This window comes from Chenopodium album, chromosome 4 (genome assembly GCF_948465745.1).
Source record: "Chenopodium album chromosome 4, dcCheAlbu1.1, whole genome shotgun sequence".
In the NCBI taxonomy this organism is placed as follows: Eukaryota; Viridiplantae; Streptophyta; class Magnoliopsida; order Caryophyllales; family Amaranthaceae; genus Chenopodium; species Chenopodium album.
In genome coordinates, this window is record NC_137837.1 from 3,894,024 (window position 1) to 3,915,084 (window position 21,061).

Consider the following 21,061-nt stretch of genomic DNA (forward strand, 5'->3'; position numbering starts at 1 on the left):
TGTTGTAATTTTTTGCAATTGTTTGCGTGATTATGTTACAATTGCTAAGTATAATTGAAATTGCATGTTTTCTGTTATTAATTCAACCCCAATTTCATATTGTAAATAATTAGGGTTCATGTAAGTGTAAATTAATTTGGGGGTTTTTGATTTTTCAATTGGACAGTAAAATTAGGGTTAGATTATGGTAATTGTGTTCAAATACAATTAACTTCAATGAAAATTTGACAGTAGAAATGACAATACTACCTCTGAATTACGAGAACAATTTTTTTCCAGAAGTCGGATCTATTTTTCGTCGCCGTCTGTTTTCTGAAACCTCTGTCATATAACAATCAGGTTCAGGAAACAGAAATTGAAGCAGCTCAGGTACGAGTAATTGTTGTTGCTCATCCACGGATTCGGTATTTATAAGATCAAACACGTTTTTGTTTGCAATCCTTAAGCCATTAAGGATACAAATCAGACCAAAAACCAAGCTATAAGCAAATTATAAGATGAACTTTGGCTCATAAACTACCCAAATTAAGGATTTGTGAAGAAAATCGCAAAAAAAAAAACTTCAATCTTCAACAATTTGATGTGGAAATGTAGAAGGTTGGTTTAAATAGAAGGAAAATCGAGAGAATTTGGGGATAATTTTAAAAACTAGCTGTTATGGCGGGCCCCACTGGCGGTTTCCGTCACCGGAGTTAGGCTTAGGTGGGAAAATTGATGTTTAATTTTTTTATGAGGTGGTAAAGTAAATCTTTTTTTTTTGGAGGTGGTAAATTCAATAAAGTCGTTATTTGAAGGTGGTAAAAATCAAAATTTCCTAAATGTTATGCAAAATACATTGACTAGAACACTAGATGTGTTTGAGCTATGCTAGTAATACTATGTATGTACTTTAGAAATTTTATACGTAGTACTCCGTATTCTATAAAAGGCACGATGAAACAATCTAATGAAATGTCACACATTAACATTAAATAATAGCTCGATCTTAAATCTTAGTACTTATCTCACATTTTCTTTTTGGGTAAGTTTTATACCTTAATTTTTAAGTGTACCCACTTGCTTTATCAGTCTCTCTTAGTCTCTCTCATCTCCTTAATATGTGTGTCTAAATTAAACGTGTCAACTACATAGAAATATAGGAAGTAAAACCCAAAATTGATACAGTATGGAGTATGTTATTAAAAAGTAAATCCAATTGGCCAAAAAAAATCCAATAATAATAAAATAATTAAAATGTCGGTGAGATAATAATAAAAAAAAAAAAAAAAAAAATATCCTTGGCGATTGACGAGAGAGAGAGACATGAGTCAGAGATGATGATCTTAAAGAATGGAATGAAGGAGCGCGTCAATCACGGCACACCTTCATTTTCAATTTCAATTTCCAGATCTCCTCTTCTCCCTAACTTTCCATTTTCTCTCTCTTCCCTCCTATCTTCCACGCCATAGGAGAGAGAAATCCTTAATTTTATTTTTTGAAAAATTAAAAAATAAGAAAGGTGTGTAACGATAAAAGAGGGGGTTATAACTTACATGAATGACAATAACTCCGCCATCTTTGCTCTCCCTCACAATCGACTCTGCTCTTCTCCATCTCTCTTCTTTTTCTGATCTTTCTCATATTCCTGATCACATTCTTATCGATCTTTTTCGGGTTTGTCTTCTTTCTCTCTCCTTTTCTTCTTCGATTTCTGTTTCTGATTTATTGAATGATTAATGTTTTGGATTAGGTTTTTTTTTTGCTTTTGTTTGTGTTTATTAGGTTTGATTTTTGATTTGTTATGTTTTTGAACTTGTTTGATTTTGATTTGTTGTTTTGTTGATATGTTTGTAAGTTTGCTGGAATTGGATTTATTGTTTACTGGTTTGTTTTGATTATTTGATGTTTTGGTTGAATGTGGTTGATGAAGACATAAATTAATTGATTTCTAAGCTATTAGGGTTAATGTAGCACAAATGTATGCTTCGTTTGTTTAATTTAATATCGTATTGGATATTTGATTGTTGCTTTTTTGAAAGTAATTGTGTTTAATTTTTAGCTCTTGAATTGATTAAGACCTAAATTAAATAATTTCTAGGCTAATTGGGGTTAATGTTAGGTTACTGTGGTTGTGGACTTGTGGTTGTCGCAGTATGACTATGTATGTATTTGTATTGGTGACTTGGATGGTTCCGGGCGGCGGTGTATGTTTTATTGAGTATACTCAGATAAGGTATCCTCTTCCAATTATAGATTATTTTAGGGTGTTAGGCTTGTAGTTTTGGAGAAAGGTTCGAACTTAGAAGTGGTGGTTTTTTTTTAAGTGACTTTGGGGTTATCTGATTGTATTGGTATTGTGAATGGTTGTGCTGGTTTGTGTTTTATGGTGGTATTACCTCAAATTGGAATTTTCGATGTTTGTGGTGGCTGGAATCTACAAATTGTAGATTGGCTTCCGGTTGTTGTGTTGTTTAATGAAGTTTAATCTGATGAGATATAGAGGTTGAAACAGGATCCCTCATTAATTATGGGTTATGGCATACATGTGCTATAATTCACTAATTTATAATTGTCATTTGGGCTTCAAAAAGTTATTATATAATCACCCCTGCTAGTATGATGTGTGAAGTTCTACTTGATCTAGCTGTATAACTGATTACCTTATTTGTTTGGCTTGGTAAATCTTCTATGGTTTAGACGTTTAAATAGCTGTAATTTTTACAAGATTTTGTGTTTGGCAGCGAACATTGAAAGCTGGAAAATTGAATGAGAGGATTCTTAATTTGTTCATAGCTTCTGGTGACGACAAACTTCTTTCCTTTATCAAGGAGCTCAACATCAGGCCAGTGTATACTCCAGTTCTTCCCACCCGTAAGTCCTGCTCTTGGCCTCTTGTTGATTCATTGTATTGTATCATAGGTTGAATGTGTTTTATTCTGATAGATACCATTTTTTGCTTTCAGCGTGTGGCGGATACATCTTATGATCTTTGATATCCATAGTTAATTGTTGGTGGACTATAATTGTGCTTTTGTAATACTCCATACTTTGTTCAAACACCCAAAAATGGCAACTCAGTTCAGCATTAAGGATGATGATGTAGATATTGTGATTGGTGCTCTACAGTCTGATCTCACGTCTTTTATGAATGCATGGAAACCCATATTCTCTCGGTTTCACTTGATTATAGTCAAAGATCCTGAACTGAAGGAAGATCTGAAGATTCCAGATGGATTTGATGTCAAGATATATACAAAAGCAGACATGGACAAGACTGCTGGAGCGTCATTGACTTCCCAGCTTTTCTCTGGCTATTCATGTCGCTACTTTGGCTATCTTGTCTCCAATAAGAAATATGTTATCTCGATTGATGATGATTGCATCCCAGCCAAGGATGATAAAGGATTCCAAGTGGATGCTGTTGCCCAGCATCTTTTTAACCTTGCAGTCCCTGCCACCCCTCTCTTCTTCAATACACTTTATGACCCATTTTGCAAGGGAGCTGACTTTGTTCGTGGATACCCATTTAGTATGCGAGAAGGGGTGCCTTGTGCTCTCTCGTGTGGCCTCTGGCTCAATTTAGCAGACTTGGATGCTCCAACACAAGCCCTCAAGCCTGAGCAGAGGAACACTAGATATGTGGATGCTGTTCTTACTGTTCCTGCAAAGGCATTGATGCCGCTTAGTGGAATCAACATAGGGTTCAACCGTGAGTTGCTGGGTCCTGCTTTGTTCCCCGGTTTGAAGCTGACAAAGGAAGGAAAGTTAAGATGGGAAACCATGGAAGATGTTTTCTCTGGTATGTGTGTTAAGGTTGTGTGTGACCACTTGAAGTTTGGGGTGAAAACTGGTCTGCCTTATGTCTGGAGAGAAGAAAGGGGTGATGCAGTTCAGAGCTTAAAGAAAGATTGGGAGGGTATGAAGCTGATGGAGGATGCAGTTCCTTTCTTCGAGTCTATCAAATTGCCTGCTGAAGCAGTTAAAGCTGAGGATTGTATATTGGAGGTAGCAAAACTGGTCAAGGAAAGGTTTGCCGCTGAAAAGAATTCTGTATTTATTCAAGCTGCTGATGCCATGACCGAGTGGGTTAAGCTATGGAAGAAGGTTGTACCAGCCTCCAATTAGATATTTGGAAGGGCAGATGACGTAGAATTCACTGTTAATTAAGTCATATACAGTAGTTATTGGGAACCTGAATTGGCGATGTTTTACTTGCTAAGGTGGCTGTGCTTGTTCACTTACAGCCTTGTTTTCAAAATCGTGTTGATTACAGATATTTCCGTACTATGTTAATTGTTGATTAGGGATATTGCCCATTGTTGGAATATAACTTCTGTGACTTATTTACATGATTACTTTAGTCATCTATCTAATTCCTTGGCTTAAAAACCTACAAAAATTTCTTCTTGTTGCCCAACCCAATTTCTGTCCTGGGTGTGAGATCTGCATTCTACATCTGTATGTAAAATTTAGACTGATCTTGTGTCTTAAGGGAAGAAATTTTGAATTTTGCTGCATTGGTGATTATTATTGCTTTCGTAGTTCTTGATGTGCAATAATTATACCGCGACAGTTGAGTGGTATACTGGTTTTATCACTCATTCACTCTCAAATGCTCAAGATCTAGGATTGAACACTGTTTAAATTAGTGCTCCATTTTGAGAATCAACATCAAAGTTAGCCTCCTTAAATTGATGTTGAACATTCGCTTCTTTGATTAACAGCAAAATTTTGTCTAGTTTGTTGCCTCAAGCTCTAGTGGCAAGTTTCCTTAGCTTCTTCCTCACCCAAGAGGATGCATTTTTGGAATCTGATTGAGGAAATATAATAGCAATGAGTTTGGCTTAGATTCGTACTCAATATTACATAAGAAATTCATGCTAAAAGACATTAACCTTGAATGTTTGTCACCTACCTCTAATTTACTCCGTATTGAATTTGAGACAATTTTTCTTATGCGTACAAGGAAAATTGGACCTTTTTAAAGAAGAACTCTTTTTTTAGACATGCATGAACACTGAACAATTAATAATTACATTTTTTAAGGAGCAAAATCCCTTTAGACAAAGGTATCACTTGGGGGGAAAGAGTAGCTAGTTGCATCTAAATAGTTTTAAAAAACACTAGTTTATAATACGGAAAAATGCAGATTTAAAAGCTCAATTATGTCTCAGTTTTTTGTCCCACAAATTTGAATGAGTGCCACGTATAGACACACTTGATAACAAATCAATAGCTAAGAGAATATAACCCACAAAATCAACGTTTGTGTAGCATTTTCTTAACCCTAGTAATGATGAATTAAATATAAATGCTTTTTTTTTTTTATTTGTTTTACATTTGCTTATAGAAAGGAAACCTAATTAATAAATGACATTAAAATATTTGTAGCTCCAGTTACAAGGTTGAAATCTCTATTTATCGTTGTATGTGGATACTGCACCATTTAACATTTTTGCTAAGATTAGATTCCTAATGTGTGAGCATATGTACTATTCTAGAATCGAAAAGCCTAGTCATTAAATCCATAGATTTTTTTTCATAATCGATCCACCGAATACCTTGTAGTCTTATAGACAAGCTAATGCCTGAGCAATCGACATGACGTGATGAACGTATACTACTTTATGTAAATAAACTTTTGACTATGTATAACCCGTTTAATTATCTAGTTTTACACTCTTACATCAATTAAATGCTTTCCATCAATTTAAAGTGTCCAAAAAATGTTTCACAATTGGATGTTGATGACTTTTATCATTTTAATTAGAAGGAAATTAAAGAGTATTCTCCAATTTGGGTTTGTAAAAATAATTGAATGGACAAGTTTATATAGCCAAATGAAAAAGAAGAATTGATGTGTACCAAAATTATTTTGTTGTCGCCCTAAAAAAAACATAGATTTTTTTCTCACAAATTTCTAAGCCAAGACTTTCCCGTCAAATCCTCCCAACTATAGCACTCCTAAACAATTTCTATGCCTACCAATTGTCATGCATGGTTATTTTCTTCCCCTCTTATTTCTATAAAATACCAAACACATTAACAAGAAGTTGTCTTCCACATTTATCAACAAGTTAAAATTTAAGCAAGTTTGAATAATCAAATTCAAAAAACAACACAAATATGACTAGCCAATCTTTCTCTTTTGTTGCTAGAGGCACATCTACTCTTAAGGTTTTTCAGACTATTACTCGAAGATATATTCACTCTGTAAGTCATTTGTGAAATATTTCATAACATGTAATTTTTCCAATTTGATAAGTTATGTGATTTCATAATCAATACATGCAACCTTTAATTCTTTTGACTGATATATGTACTTGGCTTTGATCATTTGAAGGGATCAGGCTCGACCACTCAAGATGCAGCAAGCGCAGCCAAACGAGGTCTCAATGAGGCTATGAGGACCGGCGAAAACCTGAAAGATCAGGCCGCCTCCACCACAGAAAATGTATGTCGTACTACAAATAATAAGTAAATTTCACACATCATGCATGCATGTTAGAGATGTTACATACATCAAACCTAAGAATTGAAATTTTATTTTGTGCTAGTATAATTAATTTGACAAGGTACATTGTGATGTAAACTTTAGATTGCTGATAGTACAAAGGAATCAGCACACGGCGTGGCAAATAAAGCAAAGCAAGCAGCGGAAGGAGCTTGGGAATCAGCCAAGGAAACAGCCCAAAAGTCTAAAGAAGATGTGTTTAGCAAGACTGGTGAAGCCAAGGAAACCGTCAAAGAGACCGCCAAACGTAGCATGAACACCAAGAACAACTCTTAAAGGACTAATAATTTAGGGGATGATCATGACAATTTATATAGTTTATGTCATAATATTGAATTAATTGATGTTGAATCCCTCTACTAGCTAGGTTTTTATCAAATTGATCATATATAACTTGAATAATTTGTTTTGGTTAATTTCAATTCCTTAGGTTATCTTCTATTGCTAGCTAAGCTGACTAGCTAGTACATAATATATGAGGTTAAATCTTGTCAATTTAACATTTTTAAATGAGCAAAAAATATTAAATGAGCAGAAATACTCATCACTAGTACGTGCATTTTGCATCTGAATGTATATAAATCTTTATATAATGAAACTTCTATACTTTATTGTTTATTTTTTATTATTAGTATTATATTTAGATCTTTTATATAATGGTATGATGGTTTAATACCGATCCTTCATTTTAAATTTTAATTTATCATTTGAGATACTATTTTCCTAAATGATACTTCGTAATAAATTTTAACATTATTGTATTGTTCACATATTTTTAAATTAAAAAATTATTACTCCACAATGTCCTGATCTAATACGAAATGACCAGTTTGAGCCACCAAAGGACTATTGAATCAGCACAATGAAAATCGGATTATTCCAATTAATTTGACCTAAACCTAATTTAAATGTATAATAAACTCAAACTCGATCAGAAAAAGAAAAAGAAAAAAAATCAACAACCTCGATCTATATCTATATAATTGATCAATTGTTTAAAATGAGCAATTACTCAATTAGGGAATTAGCTTCCACCGACATTTTAATAATATGGATATACTTCAATTCGTACATGTTATTTAATTTAACCCATTTCTTATTTACAAATACCTATATATATAACCAATCGTTAACAGTTAACAATCAAATGTTTGAAAAAAACATACGTACCCTAAACTCACATTTTTACTACAAACAACATAAATCAATCTTTCCTAGAGATTGATTACTTACTTAGTAAATTCATCATTTCTTTCTTTCTTTCTTTGACAAAAAATTCATCATTTCATTTTTATTCTTTTTGACAGTAATTCTTCATTTCCTATTTCTTAGTTAGTTAGTGTTTGTTAAAGTCTACTACCATGGAGAAACAAACAAGAGTGATAGAGTATCATGCTACTTCATCTTCTTCTTCTAAGAATGAAGATGATGAAGTAGTTATCGATCATCCTGAGCTCCGTCATCTCCCAATCAAGAAACGTCGTAAACGCTATCTCCAACAACAACAACAACAACAACAACAACAACAAGAAGCTGTGCAAGAAGATGAAAAGAAAGAAAATGAAGAAGAAGGCGATGATTTCGAACCCAAAATTTGGCAATGGGGAACGGCAAGAAGACGACGTAGTAACCCGACACGGACCGTACGAGAACGATCACCGGATCCTCCAATGGAGATAAATGTGCAGCAACGCCAACGTGGTAGAAAACCCAAAAATCAAGTAGCTAAGAGATACATATACGACTAACGTTAGACCGCGGTAATTCAATTCATTCGTAAAATCGTAAGTTTGTATAGTGTGATACATATCAAGATTCTCATGGATTTGATGAGTATAAATCGATTGTAATTTTTGTAAATGTTGTATATTGTAATTCAACGTGGTAAATGTTGTTGCATTGTTGTGTTGATGCGAGTTAATAGTGTGTAATTTTGTAAGTAAGTAATATGTAATAGTGTGTCATTTCATTTGGAGATTGACTTATATAGTTGTTATATAATCAATTAAAATTTCGATTTCATCTTTTTTTAATTTTCATTTCATGTGCATTTATATATATCGATAATGTACATGTTTGAAATGATCTTGGTACATTCATGTATCAAATGTATGTATGTGTTTGTGCTATAACATGGTGGATCGTAGGTCGGAGTCCGAGGAGATTAGAGCTACTCTGTAGATTACCATACATTTTGTTGTCCTTAGCTTTATTTTTTTATCAAGAGTTTACTAAGTATAAATGTTATAGTTTAATGAAGGATGGAGCCATGCATAAATGTATTTATTAGTGTAACATAGTTTTGTAATGGTTTGATTTTGCTTATCGGTTATCAGCTTATGTTTTTAACATGTTATTTATTGATTTATGAAACGATGTACATATGAATGTATGATAACTTAGACGTGTAGTTATATTCTTATACTCCGTATATGTAAACTTTTTCTCATCACAAATTGTTAATTAAATTTGTTCATGCATGCTAAGTTTAAATTTTTAGTTGTTAATTGATTCAATTAGAAGTAGTAGTAGTAATATAATCAAGTAATTTTACATATAAAATATAAAATAGGTTGATTTAACCCGAATTGAATTACCATTTTAAATAAATCCAACTTTGAAATTATGAAGACTCAAGGTTTTAAGGAACTATTTCGATCAATAGTTTCTATCCTAGCAGATCGATTAGGCCACTTATATTATTTGAGATATGAGATGTGCACATACAAGAATAGTAAGAAAAAAATATAGAAAACCCAACCTTAAAACTATGAAGACCCAAGGTTTCAACCAAGTATAAATAAAAGAAATTCTATTCTATCCATCTAAATTTGATTCTCTGCACATACAAGAATAGTAAGAAAAAATATAGAAAACTCATTATTATATTCAATCATGTGTCTTAATGTAATCATGATTCTCCATAAATACAAAAATTAATTAATTTAGCCAGCAATAAATGATAAATAATTAGCAAGGGGGTGGTATCTGAATTTTACTACTCATATTCGAAGTACATGGTTTCAAATAAATTCTCTCATAATATCTATCTGATTTATGTAGGGGCTTTCAAACTGTCTCAAAGGAGGAGTCGTCTATAATTAATTGATTGGCTTTTACAAGAGCCATGAGAATTAAATTCAGAGGAAAAAGGTTTTGGGAGTTTGAACTTAGAAGGGGCAACAAAGGCCAAAGGAACCTCTAGGTTTGTCATCAAGGCCAGGGTGCAGTGGTGCAACGATATGAGATCACCCTTCTTAGCGAATAATAGTTGTAAGTTGTACTACTTTTAAAACACATTTCAAGTAACAACTCTTTTGTTAATTAGGTCTAAAATTAGTATGAGAGTTACCAATTGGTAACAAGCTAATATAATGATCCAACCCTATAATTTAGCATGCATGTGCTCTAATTCTCGAGTGTATTTCAAATTTTCCACAATAAGTGATGAGTTTAATTTGTTCATTTGACCAGTAATCTATTATCATTTACCGAAATAGTAATTACTCTAGTTAGTGATCGTTGTGTATTATTTAAAAGAAAAGCGATTCACATTTTACAAGGAAAGGAATTACGTGTTCCACTAAATTACGCAAAACCATGATTCCATGAACTTGGATTACTCTCTTAACAACATTAACTAAGGTTGTGAATCTTGTGATTGTGCCAGCTTTATCCACCTTATGCATTTTAAACCTACGGTTAATTTCTTTATTTTTCCAACTCAGTATTTTCTTATTAACAAGATGATTTGGAAGGATAAAAAAGTCAACGGGTGGATTGTAATAAGAAAATCTTGATCATATAGTAGGATAATATTCCGTATATAGAAACAAAATAAGCATATGATTATTACTTGAATTAGTTAATATACTTCGTATATTCAAAGAAATGGACCCACTTACAGTTACGATATTGGCGCTGTTTCCATCTCTCTCTCTCCTCTATTTATATCACCTTATCGCAAAATTTCATCGTAATCGTGGTTTCATCTTCAGTACAGGTAATGTGATTGTGAATTTCATTCGTTTCGATTCAATTTTTCTTGCTTAAATTGTTGTTTGATTGTAATATTTCTGGTGAATTATTCAATTTTGTGCTTAATTTATACGGAGTAGTATATTGAATAATGTCTGTTGTTAGGGTTTCTTACTATCGTGTTCCAATTTAGAAATGTAATCGACAATTTGATTGGAATTTTGCATTTATTGTAGATGAATTGATGAGTGTCGGAATTTTTTGAATTTCCTATGTTTTGTTTTGAAATTATGATATAATTTTAGGGTTAAATAGAAATCGGTTGACCATTTGCTGATGAATGTACTCATTTCTAATTTTGTGTTAAAAATTTAGTAGTTTTGAGATTAGCTTCCATTTCGTTGCGATTCTTTTGAATTACCTATAGATCACCTCTGTTACTGATTTCAATTCTGGTCTATAATTGATTTGATTTAACTGAATAGCTTGCGATTCGATGATTGAATTGCGGTTACCTACTGGAGTTTAGACACTCAATTTAGCTAGCGATTCGATGATTGAATTGCGGTGACCTAGAATCACCTTTTTAAAATGTTCTTCTGCAGGTTAAGGTGAGGGGTATCTTTGGTTGCAAAGATGGCGTTTACCATGAAACAGATGGCTCTCATTACTTCCTTTTTTGGTGCCTTCTCCTTCATATGCGGTGTTATTGCTGAAAACAAGAAGGTATGTCGGTTTTTTACGGAGTATTACTCATCACTGACATTGCAGTTAGCTGATTTTATTTTGTTTTGAATCATTTGCTGTTAACCCTCTGGGTTTTTTTTGGTTTAACTTTACAATTGAGTGCTTTTAAATTTTAGTACGAGTCTATATTTTTTTTTTGCTTTTTGTGCAGCCTGCAGCAGGAACACCAATTCCTGGGAAGGGTGTGGTTATCTGCAAGTATCCCTCTGATCCAACAGTTGTTCTCGGTTATATATCATTTGCTGCACTGATAGTATCTACTGTTATTGGGCACATGTCGATATTTTACCCATATAATAAGAGGGCTATTCCATCTGGCGCTCTCTTCCGTAGCAAAACCATGTTCGTCTTTTTTAACATCGCTTGGTATGTTTTCCTCTCTTGCTTTGTTTCATCATGACCACTAGTTTTATTTTTGTGCTTATGACTTTATGAGGGTCATGGTTTTTGGAGTTTTGGTAATTTTACCGTACAGAATATAGTAAATTCCTTATTTGATGTCAATATATAATGCCTTCTCCTGCGTGAAATTAAATTTTATGAATTGTTGATTGGCGTTTCAGCTCAGAAGCAAGCATGTTTCTGTTGAATGTAATTTGGTTTATTATTGAATTTCTCTGCTGATTTATTAAGCAAGATGGTTAGATACTTAGATAGCAATTTTAGTGTCTTATTTAGAAGAATATATTTTCTCCATGAAGGAGAAAATTAGTATGCCATTTTCATGGGCCTTTAAAACTAGAGGTCTTTCTACTTTTCCAAGAAGACACAACAGTTACATCAAGTGGTTTTAACACATGTAATCTGCCACAATTAAACTAATCTGACATGGACAAATTCAGAAGTTGAGAGCTTTCCATGAGAGCCTCAAACAAGATTTTTTATTTTTTTTTCTTTCTTTTTTTTCTATACTGGTAACTTTCATGAGAGCCTTTGCCTCTTCCGGCAGAGGTGAGGAGAGCAAAATTAGTTGCCTTGACTTACCCTATAGTCCCTATTCCTTTTATGCAGTTTCATCTCACTAACTTGCCTATACAAGCTCTTGGCAAGCGTTGTTTTGTATTTTCTTTGACTCTTGCTAAAATTAAATAATTATCCATCTGTCAAGTGCCTCAGTTGAGGATGAAGCTATTTCATCATGTTTTGGCCTCACAAGTCTGTCTTCTGGCTCATTACTTCAATTCTTTTTAATTAAATTATTCTCAAGTACTTTCATGGAGATCTGTGAAGGTCTGAATCTAATATATTTATTGCTAAGTATACAGTCATTCCTCAGTCTATGTACACTGCATGATCATAGCTATTGTGAGGTTTTTTTTTAATCTCACCCCCCCCCCCCCTCTGTTTGAGCTAATTTATACTTTATCTGTCTGGAATTTGCATTTCACATTTACACATTATTTGGTCAGTATATTTGAGGAAGGAAAGGGAGGGGATGAAAAATGGCGGAAGAGATAGGAAGGTTAAGGGAGGGAAAGAGTAAGCTTCTTCTAGCTCTACTCTCTTTACTTTCCCGTAGTCTTATCTTAATATGGGAAAATGTATCCTTCACTTTCTTTCATATCTTTTTATCCAAACATAGTTTTAGCTTTACATAATTGTGCTTAGTGGAGTTTCAGTTGTGTACTCGTGTGTAGAATATACGAATATTGTTTATATTTCAACCTGCTGATAGTGAGTACTATTTTCACTGCTGTTTTAGAAATTTTGATTAGGCTAACAATTTTAACAGTGATTATGTGTTTTTAATGCCACAATAGTCTGTCATCTGAACGGCAAATGTTGATTCATGGCAGTTTTAGAGATAACATGGATTGGTTTTAAATTTTTTTTTCTATTTTTTTTTATTTGGCTTTTAAATAGGGTAACTGCTGGGTTAGCTGCCGCATTGCTCCTGTGGCCAACAATTACTGAGCAATTCCATTTAAGCCGTACTGTACATCACAACCCTGACTATGCCTGTCCTACTGCTAAGACCGGGGTCCTTGGTGGTGGTGCCTTTGTGTCCCTTGACTCATGCCTCTTTTGGTTGATATGCCTCATGCTGGCTAACAATGCTCGAAGTGATTACTTTGAGGAGGTTGAAGATTCTCAAAAGGGGGGGAGCGCCCAAGTTATTAATCTTGACATCAACCCTATTGGTCCAGAGGCCTTGAAGCATACCAACGTCGCATAGTAGCGTATTATATGTGAATGAAACTCTTTGGTTACAATCCTTTTAGAAGAACTTGATTTGGCAAAATCATGAAATAAATATATTGTTGCTAGATTGTGGACACGTCATTGGTTTTTCTTGTATATAGGTTTACGCGACTTTGTATTGCTCTTTCACAAGAAGAGAAAATTATATTGGTGTGAAAAAGTTTCTTGTCTATTAATTTCATTGCAAAACTAGACAAATCTGGTCAAAACAGAATCCTTTCTGCTTCTATAACAAAAAGTTTTATGTTATACCATCTAAGATATGGACAAAATCTATATCTGTTGGATTTAGTTAACAACCAATAAGATTGACCCAAAAAAATAAAAATCATGAAAAATATTTGTTTTTATTTGTCATCACTTTATTGCAATGAAATCAAATTGGATACAGGAGTAATTCCAAGATACTTGCAAAAAATTCAGAACTTCTCTCTTGCCTATATATTGCAGACAATGCAGTGAACTTCCTTGTCTAAATTGCCTATATTTTCCCTATATTGAATTACTAATCTCTTTTATAATCATGGTTAAAGATATAGAACAGTTGAAGCTCATCGAGAAAGAGTCTAGCAGGCAAATATCTTTCGCGAAGCGACGAAATGGACTTATGAAGAAAGCCTTAGAATTACATATGGTGTGTGATGTTGATTCTGTTGTTATAGCCTTCTCACCTGCTGGTCGCCTCAGCTTCTTTTGTGGTGGCAACAGAAGGTATTCTTTGCCTGCTTACGATTAATTTCTGTCCTTTTTTTTAATTTTTGACAGGAAAATTCTTGTTTTATACCATGTAGTATATAAAATCCCTCTAACAGATTTCCCATTTGTTGTTTTTTAACAGTCTCTAAGAATCTAAGATGCAATACATCTAACCGTTTTCATTTTAATATGCTTATGCAGCATCAATAGATGCGACAAAAGTATATAGATAATTTGAGGGGTTTTTTTTTTGGAGAATTATTGATCTAATTTGAGGTTTTTATTTTTTAATTTGCACTGAAATTTATTGATTAAACATTAAGACGGATTCAATATTGACATGACAAATTTTTTTTTGGTCAAAACTAGCGAAGTTTGACTTTAGATAAAGAAATTTAGTGTTTACTGTTTGAAATATATACAAAGGACTTCATATAAACGAATATATACTCACTGTTTAACTTAACCTCCTTATGTATTCAGGGTTGAAGATATTATAAGGCATTTTGCTGCATTGCCAGAAGATATCCGAGGCTTGTAAGGGTTCCTTATCATTGTTTTGGTACAAATCCAAAAAAAAAAAAAAAAATAGTAGCAAGTATTTATTACTTGGTCTAATTTTTATGTGTTGCAAAAATTAACCATATCTTATTTTGATACTTGCAGCCAGATACCAGATCCAGAGGTAATGCCTTCTGTTGTGTTAGATTTTGACATTAATCCTTCAATAACATTGGTTTTTTATTTTTTATTTTTAAAAAGGAAAGGAACAGTGAGTTTAGCAGTTGCTATAGAGACATAGTTTCTATGCAGACATATATGTATAAGCATTATATTTTTTTTTTTTTTTGGAAAACATGTACAAGCATTACTTTATATATGAAGTATACTGATCTTCTAAAAATAATATTATAATCCTATATGATAACTTTTTTTATTATTATTATTATTATTTTTTTTTTTTTTTTGTGTGTGTGTGTATTGCAGTTGTGGATTTTACTAGAAACACTCGACAAGCTAAAAGAACAAACAAAGGAGCACATCCAAAATGACAGGTATAAGCTACATTAATATTCTTTTATCTTCATCAATATATTACTCACAAAATAATCCAAGATACATAAGAAACTCCATGGTTTACCTACATTAATCTTCTTCGATTTTCTTTCCTGGTATGTGTGTATATATCTCTTCTTCTGTGTGTTATAATCTGATATATGTGGTTTTAATTTTGCGCTCTTATGACCTTTTAGGCCTCGTTCACTTCACCTTATTCTTGTTGAACAGAATTTTTTTTTTTTACTGAATTGAAATTATTTTTGCTCAAACTTACATTATTTTTACAGAACTGAAATTATTTTTATTGAACTAAAATTATTTTTGCTGAAATGAAATTATTTTTACTGATTCCCTGTTATATTTCTTCTTTAAAGTTACTAATTTTTACTGAACCGAACTTATTTTTACTGAACTGAACTTAATTTTGCTGAATTGAACTTATTTTTACCAAACTGAACTTATTTTTACAATTACTTTTACTGAATATTTAGTTTTTTCAGGTGAGGTGAACAGGGCCTTATAAGGCAAAAAACATAAAGAATTTTGATTTAATCTAGATTAAATCTTTGTTCTCTATTTCATGTGTGTTGTGTTAGATCATAAGAGAAATAAAATGGTAATTGTTAGATGCCATGTATTGACTATTGTATGCAAATGTTTTATTTTCACATCTTTATACTTCCTTTGTACTTTTATTATTGCACTATAAGGGTTGGGCCAAAAATTTTTTGGTAGTGGAAAAAAGGGTTGGAGAGTAGGGTAAAAATTCAAAATTGCTCATGTGATTGTAAACGGAAACAACAAAAAAATCAAATGTTGAAAAGTAAGGGCATATAAAGTATTTGCAGTGTGAACATAGATATTTCTTTTCCTAATATGTATTTGGTGCAATATTTGTGAATTTCCTTAAAAGGCAAGTGGTGCAATATTAAAAATACGGAGGAAGTAGAATTTTTTTCATTATTATTAACATTATGTTCATTATTATTTACATTTTTTGGCATAAAAAGTGCCATAAATTACATTGATATAGACGGAATTTCATTTCAATTTTGTTAGCTGGTATTTTCCATGAATTGAAAAGTAAATGTCAAAATTGAGTAATTAATTATTGGAGGAAAGGATGTTTAAATGGAAATATATCAAGGGCAATGATATATTGCCATTAATAATACTTATGCTTTATAGCTTATCCTATCCAATGAAGACGCGTGTATATGAGTGACACACATATTGTATTATTTGTATACACCCCCTTTCGTACATTATTGTGAAACGAATATTCTCTACAATAATTTTATGTGTGATATCAAAATTATCAATATTAATTATGGACATTTAACCTATGATATAGTAAGTTCAATAATTGACCAAATCATCAATTATAAATAATAATAATTATAATAATGCCATGCATGCATTTTTGCACTAGGATAACCAGGTATGTATTTGCAGCATGATAAGCAAATGTTTAAATATTTTTCCAGCCATTTTGACAAAATAATTTTTTCTTTATTTTCTTCATCTCTTATCCAAGGCTAATGAATTTGTGTTTGTTGTGTTTTTTATTGGCTTTCTGCTGCTGCATCTGAAAAATTCAGTACCATTTCGGTAAGACTTAACACTCAGTACAGTGACATTTTTATCTTTCTATAGATTGTTACTTCGTATGGAAGTATTATATACAAGTATTAATGATACACATACATGCTAATTTGTAGGCTATCCAGGTAGAACTTTCTCAGGTGGAAAAAGAGATTCAGGGTGCTTTAATTGAGACGAGGTTACCCTTTCAACTTTTATTCTCATTTCATTTATACTAGATACTATATATAGATACTATATATATATAATCATGTTCGGCATAAGCAAGCTAAAATGAGGACTAAAATTTAATTTTTGGCTTATAGGAGATACGAACCCTTGCATACAGTGATAATGACCATTGAAGAAGCAAACCTTTCTGAAGAACTCCTTGAGGAGACACTTGCCCGCGTCCAAGAAAGAAAGGTATAAATAATATATTTCGTTCTTTGTTTAGCTATATACATGTGATTTATTACTAACAATCTTGGTGATCAAACCTGTGTTGTGGTCAAGCAGCAAGAGCTAACAGCTGAAGAGAATGAAGATGCATCTCAAGAAATGCCTGATGCCATGGTATAAATAATTTAAATATGTTTACTAAATCCGATTTCATCACCAAACTATAATTTTTTAAGGTTCGTATGGATTTAGTTTGACTATGTTGTACTCTATCCTGTATATTTGTGTACATTTATAAGAATGCAGCAGAAACTTCTTTACCAAAACCTGTGGACATAGTTCAGCAAGCCGAGCCCGAGCACCAAGTGAATGAGAACTCTAATGAGAACCAACACCAATCACCAATTGCAGAAGGGTGTGTTTTTCCCTGCTTTGCCATAGTGTGATTTATGAATTATTGTATCTTCTTCTTGCTTAAATGAGTGTAATTCATATCTTGGTTAAAAGTAGGATTTGTTGATGATCTTCTTGCTTAACAAATCAACTCTATTGCTTATATGATCTAACAAGATTCATAATGTTCATGTATGGCAGCATTCAAGATACATTGATGAGGCAGAGCAGTCCATCAAAAAATCTGCCGCCAGAAGTGGCTAGTCCTAATCTACCGCCAGAAGTGGCTAGTCCTAATCTACCGCCAGAAGTGGCTAGTGCTAATCTACCGCCAGAAGTGGCTAGTCCTAATCTACCACCAGAAGTGGTTAGTCCTAATCTACCGCCAGAAGTGGCTAGTCCTAATCTACTGCCAGAAGCGGCTAGTCCTAATCTACTGCCAGAAGCGGCTAGTCCTAATCTACTGCCAGAAGCGGCTAGTCCTAATCTACTGCCAGAAGTGGCTAGTACTAATCCTCAGCATGCTGGAACATCTTTTACCAGCCTTTTAAATGCCGCAGATGTTGCTGAAGAAACCGCATCTCCTTTTGGGGTACTTAAAGCTTTAATTTTGTAACATATAAATCCATGTAATCATGTACATACACATAGCTCTTACATTAACTGATAAGCATATTCTAATAGGGAGTGGTCTTCTCCCAACCACCAGATCAGAACCACAATTCCTCACCCTTGCAACAAAATCAGTTCAATTTATTCCAAGATGGTCTCCTTAACACTTATTCCTATCTGTAAGACGTTTTCTTGACCTTGCACTATATATATTAATATAATTAAGTTATGTGCTTAACTACATATACATAGCTATACCCATGTTGGCCATGTACTACTTTATTACACCCTTTCAATTTGTGCAAAATAACTTTCTGCAGATTGGACTTTACAAATTTGAAATGCTAAATAGAAAGACCCTGAATTAATATCTTTTGATAATCATGGTTTCATCAGTGAATTTGAGATGATTTTGTTTTGTTTGTGCATGCCTATTGTTGCAGGAATGGTAATACAACAGGAGCCAATCATTCTTCAGAATGTAATGAGATCAGCACAGTTGGAACTGCAAATGGTAATAATTACCCATTTTCAAGCTTGATTTCCCCAAATTTACAGCTACAGCCTTCCCCTGCAAGCTTCCAAGTGCCTGATTACCGAGTGCAGCTTCCTATGCCAGTCCCTCATTACTATCAAATATCTGTAAATACTTTCTGACTTTAATACTCCGATCTAATTATATTTATAAATTTAAACATCTTGCTTGATTGTCTTACAAATCAATATGATCATGGTTATACAGCAGCAAAGGCCACTAGGAAACAGCAGCAACATGTCGCCTTTCAGTACTCCGCAGTGGTCTAATCAAATTAATCTGCAGCATAATCCAACTCTCTTTCTGCGAAATCCACAGTGGTCTAATCAGATTGTTCTGCAGCAAAATCCAACCCCCGTTGGACAAAATGCACTGTACATTATACAATCCATAATTACTACTCCGGAGGGTTAATTATGATTATAAAAATATATATTGAGCTTAATATGGTCTGATTTGATATTACTTTGTCACGCTATTTGACAGTCAACGAACCAGCTATCAGGGCTTGTTTAGTTCATTTGATAGGGTGGATAGCATGTATTCAGACTCAAGATCAGCAGCCTTCATCCCAAGACCACCACATCTGCAAATGAATCGCCAGGTATACATATCATGATCCATGATCTTTAACTAATCTATTTGGCATTAGCATTTATACATATAGCATGATACAAGTGGACTGTTAATGCTGGTTCTAATAAAATTTAAAATTGCCTTTTGTTTTTCCGTGATCAGTTGATGGGAGGTCTAAACGATGGCCCAAATCTTTCTCTGGACTTACAAGGGCCATTTGCCAACAGTTCTCCGGTTAGTTCTACATGCTTAATGATTATAAATGTTTGTGCAGTTCTTGCTTAAAACAATTAACTAAACTAGGACTGAAAATCCAATTTCAGCAAGCATTTCTTGGGGTGGAAGGATCAACTTCTTCTGCTTATAAGGTTAGTTTATAATTGGTCCTAAATGAACTGTCAAGTGTTCATACCCATATAACAGTGTTTAAGTAGGACTCGCTTTAGTTGGTAACATGTTATTTGCCATTATCTGCAGAGGAAAGCACCTTGGGAAGATGATTTTGATATGAGACGGGCAAGTTACCAGAATGGGAATACAGCACCAAACAATACTGATTCTCCAGCTGCTATTCTTATTCGTGATCCTAGGTTTGCCACTTATACTCATAGCTTACACAAACAAAACTGAAACTTGCTGAAAAAATATATATGAATTTAAACATTATGTATGTATTTTCTTGTCGTTAGGCCTATAGGAAATGCACTTTATGGTCCTGAATATGCACATATGGGCTTGGCCATTGACCCCCATATCCGGAATCTTCAAGAAGTAATAAGATATGGTAAACATCTCAACTTTTCCTAATGTACAGTTCATCTGTTTACTCCATCTCACAAGTATTGGCCATAATAACTATTGGTTATATTTTGCAAATACATTACTTATTATTATTTACATCGATCTCCACTTTCTTGATGTTATTTCTTTGTAGAAATTTTAGTTAAAGGCATCATTTAAGAGTATTATATGAAGTTTTAAATTGAAGTTACTACTAAAAAAATTGGCGTGTTACTTAGTGACAATCGTGTGTTCATGTCTATTACTTAGGGGCGGAAAGAGTAAAAGTAATATCCTGTTCTACAAACATATTTATAAGATTGTTTGATTTGACATTGGCAGATAATGCCAGAGGACAGCAAGGAAATCAGCAAGGAAATGTATGATGATTGATGCTCAACTCAATATCACCAGATTACCCCTTGAGAGTGTCAATTTGTTTATTTCAAGACAATTTGATCATCTTTTTATCTTAAAATTATTATCTTGTGTTATGTGTTAAGAATTTGACCCACATTTATGTGAGTTTTCTCTTATTAAAAACAGGGAATATACTTCTAGTTTATGGATGAAACTTGAAACTTCACATAACTTATCAAGTATTTCTCAAATCTTCTTTGAATTAGCTAACTTATGATTTTATAATTTGCACAGTTAGCCAGAGTTTGCTTATTATTATATTTCTTTTATGACTTCACAGCTAGACAATTAAATATTAATTAATTGTCACATGTGAGAGGGGCTTGTAATGTTAAAATGAGAATTTATCTACTGTAAGCCCTAAAGATAAATTGCATCCTCTAAGTGTCTTTTTTGAAGCCTTACAAAAGATTTATCTCTTAACCTTGAACAAAAAGTTATATGTGATCTTTAAAACCAGTTATAAGGGCTTGTTTGACATCGTTTTTTGTTTTCAATTTTCAGATTTTTTGAAAACAAAAAACCAAAAACACGAAACAAGAAACAAGAAAAAAGTGTTTCCACTTTTCTGTTGTCAGTTTTCA

The 21,061-nt window shown here is 33.0% G+C and overlaps 3 protein-coding genes across 4 annotated transcripts; all 3 read left to right on the plus strand.

The window, feature by feature from the left end:
• Nucleotides 1-1,339: 1,339 nt before the first annotated feature.
• Nucleotides 1,340-4,328, plus strand: LOC145628604 (putative UDP-arabinopyranose mutase 5). Of its 2 annotated transcripts, XM_081680942.1 has the most exons (3): nt 1,340-1,653; nt 2,721-2,854; nt 3,063-4,328. In XM_081680942.1, exons 1-3 carry the CDS (start codon nt 1,537-1,539, stop codon nt 4,102-4,104), a joined length of 1,293 nt encoding a protein of 430 aa, XP_081537068.1. In that variant the 5' UTR covers nt 1,340-1,536; the 3' UTR covers nt 4,105-4,328. The 2 variants fall into 2 exon arrangements, with proteins under 2 accessions (XP_081537068.1, XP_081537067.1); XM_081680941.1 differs by lacking the exon at nt 1,340-1,653 and having other exon boundaries at nt 2,721-2,850; nt 2,943-4,328.
• A 6,078-nt stretch (nt 4,329-10,406) lies between these two features.
• LOC145628606 (uncharacterized) lies at nt 10,407-13,516 on the plus strand. The gene is made up of 4 exons (XM_081680945.1): nt 10,407-10,496; nt 11,077-11,197; nt 11,370-11,584; nt 13,082-13,516. The coding sequence occupies exons 2-4, from the start codon at nt 11,108-11,110 to the stop codon at nt 13,392-13,394; spliced, it is 618 nt and encodes a 205-aa protein (XP_081537071.1). The 5' UTR covers nt 10,407-10,496; nt 11,077-11,107; the 3' UTR covers nt 13,395-13,516.
• A 218-nt stretch (nt 13,517-13,734) lies between these two features.
• On the plus strand, nt 13,735-20,714 carry LOC145628605 (uncharacterized). The gene is made up of 19 exons (XM_081680944.1): nt 13,735-14,131; nt 14,600-14,653; nt 14,783-14,801; nt 15,104-15,171; nt 16,777-16,786; nt 16,897-16,958; nt 17,086-17,185; nt 17,279-17,335; nt 17,461-17,576; nt 17,756-18,146; nt 18,239-18,345; nt 18,610-18,808; nt 18,909-19,075; nt 19,188-19,305; nt 19,440-19,511; nt 19,601-19,645; nt 19,755-19,867; nt 19,967-20,061; nt 20,400-20,714. The coding sequence occupies exons 1-19, from the start codon at nt 13,944-13,946 to the stop codon at nt 20,441-20,443; spliced, it is 2,025 nt and encodes a 674-aa protein (XP_081537070.1). The 5' UTR covers nt 13,735-13,943; the 3' UTR covers nt 20,444-20,714.
• The last annotated feature ends 347 nt before the right edge of the window (nt 20,715-21,061 follow it).